This window comes from Aplidium turbinatum, chromosome 14 (assembly GCF_918807975.1).
Source record: "Aplidium turbinatum chromosome 14, kaAplTurb1.1, whole genome shotgun sequence".
Classification (NCBI taxonomy): domain Eukaryota; kingdom Metazoa; phylum Chordata; class Ascidiacea; order Aplousobranchia; family Polyclinidae; genus Aplidium; species Aplidium turbinatum.
Genome location: NC_137485.1, coordinates 5,667,032 through 5,687,006, shown reverse-complemented (window position 1 = coordinate 5,687,006; position 19,975 = coordinate 5,667,032). Strand labels below are relative to the sequence as shown.

The window sequence follows — 19,975 nt, the reverse complement described above, 5'->3', positions numbered from 1 at the left end:
TAAAGAGAAATTGGTTTATTTTCAAATGCACTCAACAATTTTAAACCATATTGCGAATCAAAAAACAAAAATACAACAACTGAACAAACAAAAGAAACAATAACGCGGAAGACTAAAAATATGAGAAATTGTCGAGGGAGACAAACAAACGAACCATGTCTGCCTCCATTGACAAAAGCAATTACACGATGTTTGAACTTGTATGGTGAAAATACAAAAAACGACAACATAGCTATAACCGCTGTGACTAGATAGTGAAATTGAATGTGAAACTAGCCTCAGTTTGCTTTTGGTGGTTGTCAGACGGTTTGTTTTTGATAACCATTAAAACGTTGTTCTGCTGGCTGCTAGCATTTTTTGCAACAAATGCAAGCGGGCTATGAGCCACACAGTAAATAAACCGCTTTTTACAATGATTTAACGTCTACAGACCAGGGGCGAGTTTAACTGATGGGGCTCGGGGCACTTTTAGATCGGGAGGCCCCTGTGCAAAAAAGTTTTTCGCGCTACTTGGAAGTCACCCACACCGTTGTTAATGCCTTTACGTCAAGCTCAGTCACCACCTTCTGACTAAAAATTAATCTTGAAAGAAAAAGGAGACATTTTGCAGAAACTTCAAAGGCTGAAAGAAAATAATAACACAAAATCACATTTTTCCACGTCGGAGGGCCCGGAGCAACTGCACCCTCTGCCCCCCCCCCCCCCCCCATAAATCTGGGCCTGCTACAGACGTTGAATCAATGTACAAAACGTTTGACTTGCTGTCTGGACACTCGGCAACACAACAAACATAATCTCTTATGTCTTCACAAGACAATAAAGTCGAAATGGGTCGAAATATAAGTTTTTCTTTCACTCTCTATCTTTTGGGTTTGGTGGCAGTGCAAATTTAAACAAGATCGTGATTTCTAAACTCTGTTTTTATTGATACGCATTTTAAACCATTTTGTTTTGCGATCTATTCCTTTTATGGGTACCAATTTCGTTTGCTTGCTTTGTCGTTCTCTACATGTTCTCGTCAACAATGAAAAATAAAATTGAATTGAAATCTTTGGGATGGAAAGCATCATCATATTCCACCTTTTCCTCGCCGTTGCCAAGCAACACCAACTTCCTCGGAGTCATCTGATTCTACTCACCTTGTCATCTAAAACGAATAAACAGGTCTAAGCAGGTTTAAACAAAGTAAAGCGGTTTGGTGGGGTGAAGTTGGCATGTTTTGAAAGAGCAGTTTCTAACCTAGTGCCCGTGGAAAGGTCTTACACTTTTAGGGTGTCGGTCGTACACTTTTAATCCCTCAATTCATTTCACCACTATTGTAGATTTTTTTTTTTTATCAATTACAAATGAAATTAATAATTTTTAGTTCACCTGGTTTTGTGCAGACGTACCACGTCATTGGCATCATACTCTCCACACAAGCAAGTGGTTTGTGCTGTCCTCTCTTCCAGCCACCTCACTGGCTGGATTCATGCGGAAATCTTCGTACCTATAATTATGACTAAGAGGTTGGCATGGAAGGCATTAAAACCATTCGTAGTTTACGTTAAGCTTCTTCTTGCGTTTGAGGCCGCCGCAGATCACGTTGTTACATCCAGGCGCAGCAACCAATGGATTGTGTGGCTGCATGTTCGACATGCAGTGCTTGACAATTCATTGTGCATGTATAAAACAAACATGAGTTCGATACCTAGCCGGCATTTGGCTTGTTCTTGGTTGGAAAGCCACTGTAACTCGTAAGTGGACAAAATGTTCATTTCATGAAGATTTTCGATGCCTATATTTTCAATGGTATTTGCTTTCTTTCTCCATATTTGTTTTGCAGCAAGACATTTCACTTTGTAAGTTTAATGTAATTATGTCAAAATATAGCAAAAGCTCTCATGCACTTGTCACTGAACAAAATAAATTACCCATCTCCTCCACTAATCACTAATGCAGTTGTTCGGATCTGAGATGAAGCGGAAGCGGATGAGGCTCTCCGTTTGATAGAGGATCTTCTTCCTCCTAAAGGAATCAAATAAATAAACAATACTAATATAGTCTAAACTCTAATTGGTATCCGACAAATTGTTCGTAAGCAATTGTTCGTAAAATTAATTCTTCGTAAAACAATTCTTCCTAAAGCATTTTACGTGCATGCAGTTAAAATTTGATGTATACGAAGAAATGCTTTACGAAGAATTGTTTTACGGATTTCATTTTACGAAAAACAGTTTACGAACAATTGTTTTACGAACAATTGCTTACGAACAATTTGCCTATAACCAGTCTAATTAGTGTAAAAGTATAGAATAATATGGTTTATATTATAAAGATGTAATTATATATTATACTTAATGTAATAATTTAATGCAATGCAATAACAAAATTAAAAAATAATAAGAAGAACGTAACAATAACTTTATGAAACACTTTTACCTGTCTGGGTACATGTTTGTCTGTTTTTGTTGTTACTCTATAACCAAAGTTGTCAGAATACTGAGCATCAAACCATAATTACACTCCTCGCTTTTTAATTGATTCAACGTCTGCATACATTGAATCGATGAACTGATGTTGCTAGGTGTGATTACAGTACTCACCGGTGTTTGTTGAATCTGGATCCATCACCTCAACCGACGTGATAAACCTCACATGGCCAGTGTGCCCGTAAGGCAATCCCTGTGCCATCAAGGGAATAGGAATAGAAGAGGTCGAGGCATTTATTGCCGGTAGCGCCACCGTAAGGACAACTCCAGCGCTGGTTCCAACCCACAAGAGGTCTTTGTATACCAAAAGCGAAGTGATTCGAAGACAAGCAGCCTTGTGTTGTCGAATGATTGCATCAGAACCTGCATACAATTGTTTTGTTATAAATTTTACTATGTGAACAAATTGATTTTTGCAACAAAGTGCTCTTACTGAATTTATCAAGATCTGCAGAAGTTGAATCAATATAAAAAACGGTTGATTTGCTGTCTGGAACATACGTATCGCATTATAAGGACAGTTTTCCATTCAGTGACACGCGGTTGATAGAATAGTCGGCAGACGTGATGATTTCACCTGCTATGCATGTTGTAGCCTAACAGCATACTCTTAACCTCGGTTACTTGGTTGGAAACGCAGAGCTTGTTTTAGTGTTTCCATCTCAATTTTGCGAAACTGTAATGCTTAACCTTCAGAAGACGATTTCTAAGACCGAAGATAAATATTCAACAAACTTTAATCATATAAAAAGGGGGTGTACCTACATACATCTGTTGAATTGGCCCAAGATGCAACAAAAGGATCCGCAAAGGATACCAACTAATTTATTTGGGTTCAAACCAAAATGAGTTGGTGATACTCACTTGCAAGCATCTTGCTCACAGGATGTGATACATCGATCTCCGTTATCTGATCGTGTGTTATTGAGTTGAACAGCTTCACTTGGGGTCTTCGGTCCAAAGCCACCCATACTCCGTGACCACACCATACCATGCAATGTATCTGAGGAAAACATGAGTGTGTTGATTACTGAATACTGAAAAGTTTGGGTGTTCATCAGGACAATTATCGTTTCTAGCACTAGTTGCAACGTTCATCTGATGAAATTGAAAGTAAAATTAACAACAAACAAGATTCAACGTCAATGAAGCAATAAACCATCTTGTTTGCTGTTAATTTTACTTTCAATTTCATCAGATGAACGTTGCAACTAGTGTTGATTACGTTGAAAAAGCTTGTGTAGATATCACACTAACACAAAACCACAATTCCTCACTTGCAAACAAGCAAACAATGTTCTTTAGCTCAAAACCAACAAATTATCCAAGACAATTATCCAATGGGCCGCATAATACAATTGGCCGGTTTTATTAATAAGTTTTAGGCATTTTTCTGTATTATTTTTTGTGTTGAATTTCTAAACGTACAATCGTTCATTTCGTGCTCTAGTAATTTGCAATTCTATCGTATTTCAGTTACGGTAAACTTATTTGTCGCTTTCACAGTGTTCTCTGTCAAAACTTATGCACAACTTGCTGTCAATGACCGTATGCTTCTGAACACAACGAAACAGGAGCAGCATACAACCACTAAGAACTACAGGAGCAAATTATGAACCACAGAATAACTATCTGAGACACGGGGATTTGACTTAATTAACAGTATTCATAAACTCTTACCTGTCTTTTACTATCTTGGCTGACAGGAAAAAATGACTTTAAGTTAAGATTTTTAATTTCCAAGATTCTGATTTGATTTTGACACCCGCACCAAAGCTCTTTATCGTTGACGACAATCATCTTCGTGATTGGATTGTTTGACGAAGATCCTGCGTCGTATCATCATCAGTGGTTAGATACTAATAGGCTTTTTACGAATATTTTCAGATTTGTGATGAGGGCTCAAGTTAAGCCGAAAACGTTAAACAAAAACTAAACAAAAAAACAATCTTTTAACTTGACCTGGTGAAAATACTGTTTAACTTATATTTATCATATAATTTTGGGAGAGAGTTCAACTTTTTGTACCACCGACAAACAAGGCACAACAAGCCACAATAACTTCACCTGATTAACATTACCTGTCAAACACTTTTTACTGTCAAATTCCCACTGTCCCGTATTAACCATGCGATTGTATATCATCAAGTCACCGTTGCTAAGGGCAACGAAAACCTGTAAAATTCAAAAGTAAATAAAGTCAGCTCTTCCATTGGTAACGTAGAACTATTTGCAAGGGAAACATTTTAACTTAACCAAAGAATAGACTTTTTACGTTATCGAAAACAAAAAATATTTGGAAGCACTTTTGCATCAAATACAGTTATTACTCTCTAAAACCTCTACAGTCTGTTTCACCCTAAAAGGGGGATGCTCTACAGCTCTGCATCTGGATCGTCAGAAGATCCTTATTCAAATAATTTCTTATTCTTCTGTGGAAACACTTTTAGATTCTTTGGTATTAGTCCATTAGGAATTGAACCAAAATTTACCAAAACAACTGGTTGGTTGGTTGGTTTTGAACCTTTATCCTCGGACTGACAAAGCCTTGATAGGGGATTCCTCGTAGTTTCGCATACTTGTAGAGGCTCATGACGCAGGGCCGGTTACCGAGATTGACCGAGTGAAGTTTCCAATTGTTGAAGTGTTGTTGCCGGGGAATTATTTCATTCACTAGGTGCCGCTGAATGGAGAGCAGTCCTGAAATGCGTTGCTCAAGCGCACACTCCGAGAGTCGAACCAGCGCCACATGATCTTGAGCCGGGCGCGTAACCACTGAGCTAACGGGGCGGACTAACTGGTGGGGACACAATAAGTTAGCAATTGTAATGCATCTTCTTTCAATGAGAAAAACATAAACATTTTTTTTCCTTGAAACCTGCTGACAATTTCATCTGTAAAACATCATGCTAAATTATGAAAATAGAATGACGATTAATATTGAGCCAGTGGTGTAACAATAACTTGGTGCCAGGGAGTGCAAAAGGGAAATAGTCCTCCCGCTTCCCTGCAAATTTTCCATCCTGACAGTCGGAGAAAAAACAATAAATGTTAATGACGATGTACTTGCTAAGTATCCACATACCTGCCCTTCATGATGTACAATGCATTGAACTGGTGCAGTGTGGTGAAGCTGAACGCAAGGCCGACTGTCGCTTCTCAGTGATTCTGAAGTCGAATATATCTTGATCCTGCAGTACAAATAAACCAAATATTTGCATTGGTTTTGGTGATATTGGAATTGGCTGATTAATTTAATAAAAGACTCTTACAGCGAGGGTCATTTGGCTTCAAGTAGGAAAGACTTCGAAGTCTCTGTAAGTACGTTAAACAGTCAAGATTGAGCTTCATATTGAAAAGCTTTCTCACCTCAAGGATAACCGTCTTCCAATCAATCAGATTAGATTAGATTCTAACTTATTACTAAGTTTACGAATACATTGCTTAAGAAGTTTGCAATACTGTAGAGTTTACAGGACTAATCTCTGCATTAAAAAAATAAATCAAAAGCTGTTATTTCAGTTGAGAAGATGTTGAAAGTAGCAAGGCTAATGACCTAACAATATACAACATCGACATACTTTCCATCTTCAGTCCCCAGCCACATGGAGCCATTGTTTGAAAGCGCCTTTCGTCCATTTACATTGTTGTTGTCATCCATAAGTAGATCTTCAAGACTTCCATGTAGCGTAGAACCATCGTTATCTTTTTTGTATGCTCCTCCTCCGAGAAGAGCGTGCATCATTGAGTTTGGAGGAATTCGACCTCCGGAAGATATTTCCGAAGGGGAAATCTCATTCCCACCACTCGAAAGGTCTGTCAGGATGAAACGAGAAATTCAGGAGTCAAAATACCAACACTAGCCCCCTAGATCGTGATGAATGGAGACTGAGGAGTGAGGATGTGCCTTGCTAGACCCCGTCCTACCCTGATTCTAGGAAATGAGACGTAAAACAGGAAGAAGAAGAAGAATGCTTTAAATTTAGCTTCAAACGTCCATAGCTTTCAAAATGAGTAGTTTTCCAATAGAAATAACTATTTAATTTGATTTTCTAAAACGTTAACACTTTTGAAAACTTATATCAATTTGACACAAATCACAAAAACCAGATGCTTTGCAACTTTAGCTTCCAGTGGCAAAGTAAAAAGTGATGAAGCTATAGCCATGTGACCTCCATATTTAGGATTGACTACTTCACTTCAAAAAAAGACTAAGGTGGATTAAACATAACTAAACTGAATTAAATCAAGTGGAGATTTTGGAATGCCGCCCCTCGAGAGGGAAACATGAGCTATCCACCCCAGTATTCGGCCCAGTTAACTATGATCTTACTGACGAGCTCTGCATCTGGTCCATTAAACATCGCATCAGTTGTGGTATATATACGACGACGAATATATTCAAACGAGTAACTTTATAATCTAAAACAGAGTGAAACTGTTCACCAGGCATTTGATAATTAAAGTAACTTGCGTTCTTCTGATGACTATAGGCTACTAGGTTACCTCCTGATGTTAAAGATGATACCTCCTTTTATGACGTTTATAATTTATAATCTAATGTAGGCTCATATTACTCCAATAAGAACTTCATCAACTTACCCATATTGCTCACACTTGTGTTTGTGCTGTGAGGGCTGATGTTACTTAAGGTACTGATGGGGCTTGTGTTGTCTTCGTCGGATTCGTCACTAACAAAAAAAGTCAAATTATTTCCAAACACGGCAGGCTATAATGACGCTATTTAAACGTCAGATATCAAAATACCGGTGGTGAATTTGTAAATCTGATGTTTGAGCAGTGAATTCAAACTAGACTCTTGATTCTGCAAAGAAGTGGATTCGAGACCTTGTCGAGTCACAGCAAAGGCCACATAAAAAATATAACATGACATATAAACAAGAAATACTATTAATACTACAAAAAGTGCTCAATGCCAAGCAGAGCAAATTACATCAAACATAGTTATTAGTTTTTAAAACCTCTACAGCCTGTTTCACCCTAAAAAAGGGTTCATCGGAAGGTTCTTCATATGATACCCATTTTAGGGTGAAACAGGCCGTAGAAATTTTAGAAAGTAATAGCTATATTTGATGTAAACTGCCATAATATATATATAAAACGCCACGAAATCATATTTCTGCTTAGCGCTCAGCATTGAAGGAATTGAAATTAAACAATATATACTATTAATACTACAAAAAGTGCTCAAAGCTAAGCAGAGCAAATTACATCAAATTCAGTTACCATTTTCTAATAACTACAGCCTGTTTTATTTTACTGAGGATCTTCAGGATATCCTTATTGAAATAGAATATTTCTACTCTAATATTTCTATTTTAATTTTATTTGAATAAGGACATTCTGATGATCCCCAATATAGGGTGAAACAAGCTGTAGAAGTTATTAAAAAATAGTAACTGCATTTGATGGCATTGGAATTACATGTTGACAAAAGAGCTTTCAAAGTAGAATAATAAAAAACACATTTAGTGCCAGCGAGTTCTAATTTAACAAACATTTCACTTTTCTTGTACAGTAGAATTCGCCTATAGTGACACCTGAAGGGACCGCGGAAAAAGTGTCACCATAACCGAAGTGTCACTATAGCGGAATTCTACTTAACTGTTGCGTATGCAAACGGGACTTTGCAACAGGTGTCACTATAGGCGAAGTGTCACTATAGCCAAAGTCACTATAGGCGAATTTTACTGTAATATTTCAGTCATGTGCCTTGCAAAATAATAAAATATGAAAAACCAAAAATATGATATAGCCTAAGGATGACTTACGAATCATCCCACGAAATAATGTAACGAGCTGGGTTACTATTTGAGGAAGAGCGGCGTCTGGTATGGTAGTTTCCTAGAGGAGCGACAGAGATCTCACTGAGCAAGGTGTCAGTTCGCACCAGCTTCCGATCCCAAGGTGGGACCTAAAACAAAATCATGGTTTGAAGTGCGTCATCAATTTGATTGTCATATTTATGTAAATAGCGGTGACAGTTCAGTTAAAATGTTCCAAGTTATGCATGTATCCATACAACTATATATAACTTTTTTATTTCTCAAGGCTTTGACATCCCTGTCTATCAATTGGTGTGCTGGTGTGTTGCTTTCTGCAGCTTGTACTTGCACGACACATAAAATGACACAATTCTGTGAAGGATGTGTAATCTAATTGAGAGCATGGCCAACCTTAACCAAATTTACAATATTCCTTACTCTTCAGTGTGTATCACTAATGCCAGTATAGTGAAAAAAGAATTCTGTTTTTACAGTTTTTATGATGAAAATGTAATCAAGTAGCCATTCAGTCGCTTTCTGATCGAATGCTTCCTAGCCACGCGTCTCGTTCAAACGCGCTATCTTATGCGATTAATGGCGCTTCGAAAGTAGATTTTAAGTAATCTGCCAGCACATCTCACTACATTGTTTTTCAATTTAGGTATCTTACCGGAAACTACACTTGCAACCACACACACCGTGCTACAAACCACACGGAGCTGAAATGAGGGTTATTCATTACAAACATTACTTGAGCAATGCAGCAAATCTTGGCGTTGCAGATTGTCAGACACAGTGATTGCATCGGTTCGGGTTCAAGGGTCAAAATGCAAATCTAAAATACAACAAAATAAAACAGCCTTGAATAAAACAACGAGCACTTGCATGGAGTTTGAAAAGCATCCCAGACAGTAAATCAATAGTCTTTTTTACCTTGATTTAACGTCTGCAGACGTTAAATCAAGGTAAAAAACGATTGATTTGCTGTCTGGGATTTACCTGAGTTTACCACACAGTAGGCCTAACGTAAAAAGACTAGCGAAAGTGTCTCTGTTAAAATAACTCTTCTATATCCGGTTACCGATAAGTCTACCTCAAAAATGTGAGAGTGCTGCTTCTCTGAAAACCAATATTACTTTGACAAGTCGCAGACTTTCCACGTTTACGCAAGGTTGAACTACTTTACACCAAGGGTTAACAATCGACCCCCAAATTGTCCATGGAAAATTTCAAGAAGGGTCGCCAATGCATAAATTTTAGAAAAAAACTAGGCCTGCTAAAAAGTAAGCACAAAAAAATTACATGTTAAAGAGTACAGTAGTTACGCAAAATTATCAGTCCATTGTCATTCTTAGAGGTCAACAGTCTTATGACAAGACGTGCATGACAAAAAAGATTTGGAAACACTGAATTATCTAGAATCTAGATCATAAAATATTTTTATTTCTTTCCAATCGTGTTGGTGATGAATTACTTTTGTATGATCTGACACTCAAATGTAAAACGATTGCTTACCTGTCCCACGTATCCGTCTGTATTGCAAACCCAAACTTCCCTGGTACCAGGAGATGTGTCAACGTTCGGGGAAGCGCACGAAAATTGCATCCCATTTCTGGTCTTGCTGATAGGAATGGCTTTCATAAAGGCAGGCTCCCATTTACTTTTCTGGGATGCTGTAAAAAAACAAGCAAATACGTAAAAATCTTACAAATATCATAAAAAAATCAAAATAAAATCTTTTATAGTTGAAAAAAGTATGAAAATTTAATTTTTCTTCAAGAGACTACTTTTCAGAATGAGTCAAGTTATGAAATATTTTTTACTGCATTCTATTAAGCTACAGATTTCATAAAAATACAATGAAGAAAAAGTTGGTTATTGAAAGGATGTAGCAAATTTGTTGCAATTTCTTTTTTCAGAATAAAAAAAATTGTTTTAACTTTTTAAACCCTGTTCTTTCAACACCAGTTAAAGCTCTTAGATCTTATCATGCATGGCAAAGCCGCTGAACAATGTAACAGCATTTAAGCGTGTTATGTGACCTTTTGAAGCAGAATAAACGTAGCCAAAACTTTAAAGTTTTACCTTGCTTCGTTATGCAGACAAGCCGCCAATAAGGCCCGATTGACTGATAACAAACGCAAACAAGTTTTACCAATCAACCCTTACAGTTTGACAAGATATTCAAAATGAAAGTTAAACAAACAGCAAATCGAGAAAATCCGGCATTTAGCGGATGACGACTTAATCGCATTTCCTGCCAAAGTAGGTGCGGCGGGGCGATAGAGGCTATACAGTACTGCATATGTGAAAACTTTGTAAAAGTATGAACAATGAAATAGTTTTTCAAATGCCACCGCATTTAAGAGACTGCTTTGATGATATGCGGTACTGTGCAGTGTACACTGTTGTTTTGTTGCGCAATGTCTTAAGAAAACAGGTATAAAGAATAAGTAAAAGAAAAAAGAAAAATTTAGTACATTTGTTTTTTTTGGATGTTTTAAATGTTGCGAGCTATAGAAAGGCCAAAGAAGCTAATAAACTGGTGAAGCCAAAGGCAACATTATGAAAAGTAGCATCATGCAGTTCAGACAAGGACAAATAGACAATTTTGCTTCTAATTCTATAATTTGTAATGCAAATGCATCATCTTTTCCATGTTACCGTGGTGTAAACATCATTTGTTGTATCATCATACAGATCTTCGATAAAATGCTATGAATAGCGCGAAAGGTACGCCGATATGGCAAATGAAACGATAATGCTTGCTATCAGTGGGTACTGGATTTTTAGTCTTGTGATGCTAGCCAGAAAAAAATGCACTGTTGATTCTTTTACAGCGGAGAAAGTCTAAGGTGAATTTTAGCTGAACCAAGTGCTGAGTCAGACTGGGCCTAAGACACACTCGACATCAACACCCATCTCAACACATCGCCATAACAGTAGCCTACGAAAAAAACAATGCGCGGATACGAGCTAAAGCCGGTGACGTTGAGAAGTTAAGCACTAATTGGGTCCCAATAAAACATACACTAACATGAAATCGAAACTCACTGAAGTTCTTTTTTGCTTCCCAGAATAAATGCTCAAACTGCGTCTTGTTTTCTTCACTTGGAAACTCAAATTGAAACAATTTCATGCCATCCCTAAAAATAGTTTGAAGTATTTAATGGGTTTAACAATAAGTTATTTAGGCAAAAGCAGAAAAGTCCATTACAAAAACAAGATAATAACAACACCCTGAGAAGAACAGTTTAACGTACTGTACTTCATGTAGGCAACGTTTGACAATTCTTAGTACATAGTAAAAATGTCCATTACGTAAACAAAATAAAAATCAACAACAAACAACCAAGACACTAACTGTGTCGGGATTCCTATCTCGAGTCTTCCAGGTAGGCTGAGGCTTTGGCGGGCTTGTTGCTGCTTCTCTGTGATGCGCTGGTTGGCCACTTGGAGGAGTTCCTTTACTGTGTCGTCAAGTTGCTGAAATTTCAATAAAATGTTGAAAACAAAATTTCGGTTTAGAATTGTTTTAAAAATCTAAGCTTTATGGAAGGGTCTGTATGTTTACCTACTTTAGATTTATCAGTTTTTTCTTCGCTGCTCTTTCAAGCAATTGCTTGGTAGGCCCGCTTAACCTGTTAAACGTGGGCAGTAGTGGTCTACACGAAAGCATGGTGAACCAACTAAGACCATGGTGATCCAGTCCGCACCACAGTAAACAAGCTCTTTCCCATACAATGATATACCACTTCAGACTAAGTCAGTGGTTCCCAAACTTTTTTGAGCGCGACCCAAATATGAGTTTGGTGAACATCTCGCGACCCAAGACGCAGAAAATCTGTATAAACAATTTCAGCAGTCTATACTGTTTTTGCAATGTTTGCCTGCTTTTTCTTCTTCTCTCGTTTGACTTGTAGTAGCTTAGATTGGCAATGCCTCATCGTGTAGCCATGATACGGTAGTTGGGTCCGGTTGTCAAATACGGTACCGATGTTTCCACTTGGAGGCCGTAAGATGGGACATTCGTGGAATATGTGTAGCATTGTTTGTTCTACCGCTCCGCAGACACATATCGGCGTATTGTGCAACCCCCACCTAAACAGATTAGCTCCAGTGCAGCCAACGTCACATCTGATCCTGTTCAATGTGACCCATGCCTTTCTTGAGAGGTCTGCTCCAGGAGGGATGGAGAGTGCTGGTATAACTGAAAACTGGGGAGGGATATGTGGCAGCTCGTTCCATTCCTGGGCCCATGTCTCCATGCGGCTGAAGTTCTTATCCACAAGCGGTGTAGCATATCAATGAAATGGTTGATGACAGGCGTTGAAGCCTGACTGGTCCATATCTTTGGGAGTGACTGTGGAGAAGGTGTTGAGGATCGAGTCTTGCATGCAAAGCCAGTTTGTGAGAGGCTTCTTCCCTACGGACATGAGCAGGAGCAATGCCAGCCAAAGTTGGTAGATAAGCAGTAGGTGTGGGGCGGAGACAGCCAGTGATGATGCGCAAGGTGTCGTTAATGCATACATCCATCTTTTTTGTGTTTCTGCTACGGTTCCACACAGCTGTGGCATATTTGGCTGAGCTGTAGACCAAGGCTAGTGCACTTGTACGCAAGGTTGATGCTCGGGCTCCCCATCCTGTTCCTGCAAGGCTTCTCAAGAAGTTATTTCTCGAGGTAACCTTGGCACGGAGTGACTCCATGTGGGGTCTGTAGGCCAACTGCCGGTCAAGTTTTACTCCAAGGTAAGTTGGGTTTGCAGTATAATATGGTAAAGGATTTCCGTTTAGCGAGACAGACATTTGACGCTGGGATTCCCGATTATTTAAATGCCTGCTCTAAACAAGACACAGACAACCAGTTGTAGAGTGGTGTAGCCTACTGTAGCTCGTCTTGCTCAGAGAGTAAGTAAAAGTGCTGGATTCGTTGTAGAGTCAAACCGGTTTGGCTTCAGTGCCTCTTCTTGGTGCTTAAAAATAGCCTACGCACATTTTTTTGCACATGTCGGATGTCTCTTCTTGTTCTTCTTTGTATTCGTTTGACAACATTTTATAACACAGCCTACGTAGCGGCTTCCCTGCAACCAGGGTCGCAGATAAAAATTAACTTCAAATTAAAAAAATAGTTCAGAAATCTTAAATTGTCAACTCAGAGAGTAATCTACGTTTAACGTGATTTGTTGAAGGAAGTGACTTGAATGCCGGTAAAACTGTTGGCCATAATTGATTGATAGAAGAGAAGCCAAATAAAAGTGTAGGATGCAATGATACTGTCGATGTTGGGATTAAAACAACTCAATAGAAGAAAAAAAAGTTTCTTTATAAATTAATTTACAACAGTCCTATTTTGGCAGATTTAGATCGTCTCTGCACGACCCATTTTCTGACCCATCGCGACCCATGTTTGGGTCGCGACCCATACTTTGGGAACCACTGGACTAAGTGAACAATCCCCTTAGATTATGCTGAATCAGTCCATACCATGATAAACTTTCACACATTACAGTAAACCATCCCATGCACTGGAATACCATTCTAGGCCATGGTAAACCACCCCATACCTCGTTAAACCATTTCATTCCATACCTCAGCAAACTATCCCAATTTAATTGTCAGCAAATAACTTAAATTTGTTAGCAAGGAGGTAATTTGCAGAAAACGTTTAATTCTTGCAGCTTTTAAAGACATCTTTTTTTCCTTAAAGTAAATCAAATCACTACTATTAACTTTAAATTAATAGTAAGTTTCATACTGGAGTGAAATCTTCAGAAATTTGAACAAAAACCTTTTGAAGATCACTCGAGAATGAAACAGACTGTGAAGGTTATCTTCATAATAACGGTTTCACTCACTTGAATTATCTCTTTTTGGCATTGAACAGTAAGCACACGTTTAGCGGTAATAATATCATTTACTGTATTATTTACGTCATATTAGGTAGGCTATTGTTTTGCATTTCTGTGAAAGCTTTTTTACGCCTTTCGTCGGGACTTTCACTACAAAATGAATGCTGGAACCAAGTGTAGGATGAGCCACTAATTCTCTAATTTACAGGAAAAAAAATTGTAATCTTACCCAGTGGAATATGCTTATTTTACTGGCAATAGTTTCTATTTGGTGAAGTAATTCCTGATCACTCTGGAGTTGCTGTAACTGTCTTTCATTGGGAAGCTGACTGGAGCCTGTACTTCCTGAAAAGCAACTTATTGTCATATAAAGAAAAAGGCGGAATCTTGCAGGTGTTCATCTGTGAGGGAAATTGTTGTTTTAGGGTTGGATACACAAACGGATTAAATCCACCGATTAAGCAAATCGGTTGGTTAAAGAGTTTTATCTGCAGACTAAATTTTTCCTCATGCGCCAACCGTATGCATCGATTAATGATCCACCGGTAAACTTATTCGGTGCCTGATCAAGTAATTAAACGCTTAGCTTAATCGTCCGATTACAAGATCCCCGATTTGTGCATCCGAACTTAAAAGAAAACCTGAGCCAAAGCTGTCTGCAGACATTAAAAATTTAAGGCCCACTTATGCAGATCGACGCCACACTTTGGACCAAAGTACAACTAAGGGATAAAATGAAAAATCCAAACCCCTTATGATTTATAATGATGAAATATCTGAACTAGTTTCAAGGAAGTTTTAATCTAACACAACCCAAAAGAAAGTGATGAAGCTGTTAAAATAGACTTTGGGAGCTAATTCCTTGCTGCGTCGTCTAGTGACGTACATGTTGTCAGGCATGTGAGGATGGAAGTACCCCCAGAGGGAAAGTCTCCCCCAATCATGTGAAAGTTGCACTAATTTCTTTTTATCAATATGAAAAAATACGTTTTGGCATAGTTTGGTTGAAATAAAGTTATTAAGTATCAGTAAGATGCAAAAATTGTTGGAGAAGTGAAATCCGCAAGTTTTTAGTTCACAATTAAAAAGTTTAATATTTGAAAATCAAAACGTATTCGTAAATTACAATTGATGACAAGACAAAAGTGACAATGGCAATCGGCCACGCAAGGCCGATGAGAGGATGATTTGCGCCTGGTATCATTTAGATTCTCTGGCCCCAAACTAAGAAACTTTTAAAAAAAACGCACTTTATCCAAAGAATGTGACGTGTTCTTTTGAGTCTCCTTACCCCTTGGGAAGGTTACGGCCCCTAAAATCACCCCAGGGCCGGGTTTAAAAGTACCCTCTGAACCCCCCTGTCAACCCTACCAGAGCAACGCCATTATAGACCGAGAGCCTACGACAGAAGATTTCACCCCATAAGGTACAAAAGGTTTGACCCCTTGAAGTTACTGGGGTCAACCATGTCACTCACAGAAAGTATGGAAGATTGACCGCACCGGGTGGATCTGGACCCTAGAGCCCCCTAAAAAGCCCAAAAAGGGGGTTAATTTCACCCCATAAGGTACATGGACCAAACTTGGTGAAAACGAAGTTCTATGTCAGGACATCACAAAAATATCAAATCTAACAATATTTTCGAGTGGAAAGGTGATGTAAGACTCCCCCCAAAGTGACCCCCCAGGGGGTTAATTTCACCCCATAAGGTACATGGACCAAAGTTGGTCAAAACGAAGTCTTATGTCAGGACATCACAAAAATATCAAATCTAACAATATTTTCGGGTGGAAAGGTGATGTAAGATGCCTTCAAAGTGACTTCCCTTAATGTGACCCCCTCGGAAGGTTTATTCCACCCCATAAGGTACATGGACCAAACTTGGTCAAAATGAAGTCTTATGTCAGGACATCACAAAAATATCAAATCTAACAATATTTTCGGGTGGAAAGGTGATGTAAGATGCCTTCAAAGTGACTTCCCTTAATGTGACCCCCTCGGAAGGTTTATTCCACCCCATAAGGTACATGGACCAAACTTGGTCAAAATGAAGTCTTATGTCAGGACATCACAAAAATATCAAATCTAACAATATTTTCGGGTGGAAAGGTGGTGTAAGATGACTTCAAAGTGACTTTCCTTAATGTGACCCCCTCGGAAGGTGTATTTCACCCCGTAAAGTACATGGACCAAACTTGGTCAAAACGAAGTCTTATGTCAGGACATCACAAAAATATCAAATCTAACAATATTTTCGGGTGGAAAGGTGATGTAAGATGTCATCAAAGTGACCCCCAGAGGGTTTATTTCACCATAGAGTACATGGACCAAACGTGGTCAAAACGAAGTCTTCTAGGGCACCACAAAATATCAAATCTAACAATACTCTCAGTTGGAAAGGTGATAAAAGACCTACCCAAAAGTGAATCTCCTCCTATAGTTTAATTTACTTCATCCCTTTCTCGAACCAACCTTGGTGTAACGAAAGTGCTATGCCAGGACAGTACGAATGGATTAAATTTAAAAATATTTTTATATAGGTTTTGATGAAATACATTCACAAGCTGTCCCATGATGCATGAAATGGAACTATAGCCTACTTTACAAAAAGTTTTTGTATAAATCATATTAAGTCAATCGAAAAAAGGCAACAGGACATGACAATACATGGCTTTGTAACACCAAAAACAGAAAGTACGTAAGAAGCATATAGGCTACAGTAGCCAGAAAATTGATCCAAGATCTTGATACCACCACTAAATGTGGACTTAATCGAACAACTGACTATCCAAATCAAAACGTTTCGAAATGAATCATTTGGAACGTTAATTTAGGCAGTAATGAACATTTTCCAGCTGCTACAATAAATAACCCAATAAACCCAATGTAGTAAATTTTTGTTTAATGCCATTTGCTTCATGTCTCCAATCAGTTATTGTAACTGTTCATTCATAAACAGAGATTGTTTGTGTAAATGTAAACGGTAACTCAATTGGTTAGCGCGTCACTTCTGGAACGAAGAAGCTTCAAGATCAATAGCGGCGCTGGTTCGACTCTCGGGGTGTGCGCTTGAGCAACGCACGTTAAGGGCTGCTCTCCATTCAGCGGCATCTAATGGATGGAATAATTCCCCGACAACAAGCCTTCAACAATCGGAAACTTCACTCTGTCAATCTCGGTGACCGGGCCTGCGCCAGTGATTCAAAGCCTCTACAAGTATGCGAAACTGCCAGGATTAAGCTCTGCAAGAAGCTTTCCCAGTCCGAGGATAAAGATTCAATCAATCAATCAATCACTGGTGTCGCTTTTACTTTCTTCGTCTTATTCTTCAGATTCATACAATTCTCCTGTTATATACAGAGAAATAAAGACTGTACGAAACAATTGCTATTATGCACTACAGATATGCGTAACATACAATAGTAATTTTATTATCTTTTACAGACGTCTATTTTTCTTCGAATAATGCAACATTGCAACTTACTATTAACTGGAAAAAGTTCAACATTTATTTGTTATTTAGTGCACCCAGGCATTTTTCTCAAGATTGCAGAAACTATTGGTTATAGGTTCCTAAAACGAAACTTTACAGCCAGTTATTGGCTAATGTTTACAGTAAGAAAGTAAACGACTGATAGACCAGGAGAAAGTTTTATATTTATAAAGGGTAACCCAAGCGACATCCAATGCTGTTTACCTTCTTCTTGACTTTCCTGGATGAGATCAGATTCCACGCAGAGACATCTAAAGATGCTTTATACCTTTACCTTCAAACCACACCACTTTATAAGAACCTCCTTCTTCTTTCCAGCCATACTCTAGCAGCAACGTTGCTGCTTGTTCACTTCTAGTTGAAGATAACCACCATCTTGTGATGAGATGTGTGCGCCTTGTCTTCTGGAGAAGTACTCGTAAACAAAGTGGTAGAGTACTACTATCTACAGTAGCTTCTGGTATGCATGATATCCTTTCATTTTCTTTTTTGGGTTTGTAGCCGTCTAAAAACATTTGTAAACGGACTTCGTTGACATAATTAATTTTCTTGTTTTTGTACATGTTACACACAAAGTTCTCTATGGCGATGATAGTGTCTTCACTAATTTCTTTGTCGTGTCCGAGTTGGCTAAAAGCTGCCTGCGCTTCGTGGTTTCCTTGGAGTAATTTCAGCGGCCGCACTTTCCCTTTCCTGCTAAATGACGAGGTGTAATCAGAATCTGTAAAGGCATGATATGCAGGTAAACACTTGCAAATCGTCACTCCAAGTGCGGTAGGCCTATGCAGCTGGTTGATGTTGATGTACCGCTGCGTGTTATTGCTTTGCAAGCCAGCTTCTATCCATATCTTTAATGAAGGATCAAAAGTTCCATAGCAACCTAAGCCAATTACAAGACAGTCAGTGTCAGACGTGCGGATAACCACATTGCTTGGGGCTGGTACATCGCAGACAGCTTGCTTTATCTCTGTATATAACAGGAGAATTGTATGAATCTGAAGAATAAGATGAAGAAAGTGAAAGCGACAGCAGTGACAATGAAGAATAAAGAAACGACCGTTTACATTTACACGAACAATCTCTGTTTATGAATGAACAGTTACGATAACTGATTGGAGACATGAAGCAAATGGCATTAAATAAAAATTTACTGCATTGGGTTTATTAGGTTATTTATTGTAGCAGCTGGAAAATGTTCATTACTGCCTAAATTAACGTTCCAAATGATTCATTTCGAAACGTTTTGATTTGGATAGTCAGTTGTTCGATTAAGTCCACATTTAGTGGTGGTATCAAGATCTTGGATCAATTTTCTGGCTACTGTAGCCTATATGCTTCTTGTGTACTTTCTGTTTTTGGTGTTACAAAGCCATGTATTGTCATGTCCTGTTGCCTTTTTTCGATTGACTTAATATGATTTATACAAAAACTTTTTGTAAAGTAGGCTATAGTTCCATTTCATGCATCATGGGACAGCTTGTGAATGTATTTCATCAAAACCTATATAAAAATATTTTTAAATTTAATCCATTCGTACTGTCCTGGCATAGCACTTTCGTTACACCAAGGTTGGTTCGAGAAAGGGATGAAGTAAATTAAACTATAGGAGGAGATTCACTTTTGGGTAGGTCTTTTATCACCTTTCCAACTGAGAGTATTGTTAGATTTGATATTTTGTGGTGCCCTAGAAGACTTCGTTTTGACCACGTTTGGTCCATGTACTCTATGGTGAAATAAACCCTCTGGGGGTCACTTTGATGACATCTTACATCACCTTTCCACCCGAAAATATTGTTAGATTTGATATTTTTGTGATGTCCTGACATAAGACTTCGTTTTGACCAAGTTTGGTCCATGTACTTTATGGGGTGAAATACACCTTCCGAGGGGGTCACATTAAGGAAAGTCACTTTGAAGTCATCTTACACCACCTTTCCACCCGAAAATATTGTTAGATTTGATATTTTTGTGATGTCCTGACATAAGACTTCATTTTGACCAAGTTTGGTCCATGTACCTTATGGGGTGGAATAAACCTTCCGAGGGGGTCACATTAAGGGAAGTCACTTTGAAGGCATCTTACATCACCTTTCCACCCGAAAATATTGTTAGATTTGATATTTTTGTGATGTCCTGACATAAGACTTCGTTTTGACCAACTTTGGTCCATGTACCTTATGGGGTGAAATTAACCCCCTGGGGGGTCACTTTGGGGGGAGTCTTACATCACCTTTCCACTCGAAAATATTGTTAGATTTGATATTTTTGTGATGTCCTGACATAGAACTTCGTTTTCACCAAGTTTGGTCCATGTACCTTATGGGGTGAAATTAACCCCCTTTTTGGGCTTTTTAGGGGGCTCTAGGGTCCAGATCC

The 19,975-nt window shown here is 38.4% G+C and overlaps 1 protein-coding gene across 1 annotated transcript in view; it reads right to left on the bottom strand.

The window, feature by feature from the left end:
- LOC145782841 (uncharacterized) overlaps nucleotides 1–19,975 on the bottom strand; it is a 51,506-nt gene continuing 31,531 nt past the window's right edge. Inside the window, exons 11-26 of the mRNA XM_082594606.1 lie at nucleotides 14,336–14,451; nucleotides 11,622–11,743; nucleotides 11,312–11,403; nucleotides 9,773–9,930; nucleotides 9,009–9,092; nucleotides 8,264–8,406; nucleotides 7,074–7,162; nucleotides 6,053–6,287; nucleotides 5,557–5,662; nucleotides 4,553–4,646; nucleotides 4,152–4,300; nucleotides 3,336–3,474; nucleotides 2,586–2,834; nucleotides 1,914–2,007; nucleotides 1,372–1,489; nucleotides 1–1,147 (exon numbers count right to left, since the gene is read on the bottom strand). Of these exons, the coding sequence (XP_082450732.1) occupies nucleotides 1,405–1,489; nucleotides 1,914–2,007; nucleotides 2,586–2,834; nucleotides 3,336–3,474; nucleotides 4,152–4,300; nucleotides 4,553–4,646; nucleotides 5,557–5,662; nucleotides 6,053–6,287; nucleotides 7,074–7,162; nucleotides 8,264–8,406; nucleotides 9,009–9,092; nucleotides 9,773–9,930; nucleotides 11,312–11,403; nucleotides 11,622–11,743; nucleotides 14,336–14,451 (1,955 nt within the window). The 3' untranslated portion in view covers nucleotides 1–1,147; nucleotides 1,372–1,404. The remainder of the gene's footprint in view (nucleotides 1,148–1,371; nucleotides 1,490–1,913; nucleotides 2,008–2,585; nucleotides 2,835–3,335; nucleotides 3,475–4,151; nucleotides 4,301–4,552; nucleotides 4,647–5,556; nucleotides 5,663–6,052; nucleotides 6,288–7,073; nucleotides 7,163–8,263; nucleotides 8,407–9,008; nucleotides 9,093–9,772; nucleotides 9,931–11,311; nucleotides 11,404–11,621; nucleotides 11,744–14,335; nucleotides 14,452–19,975) is intronic.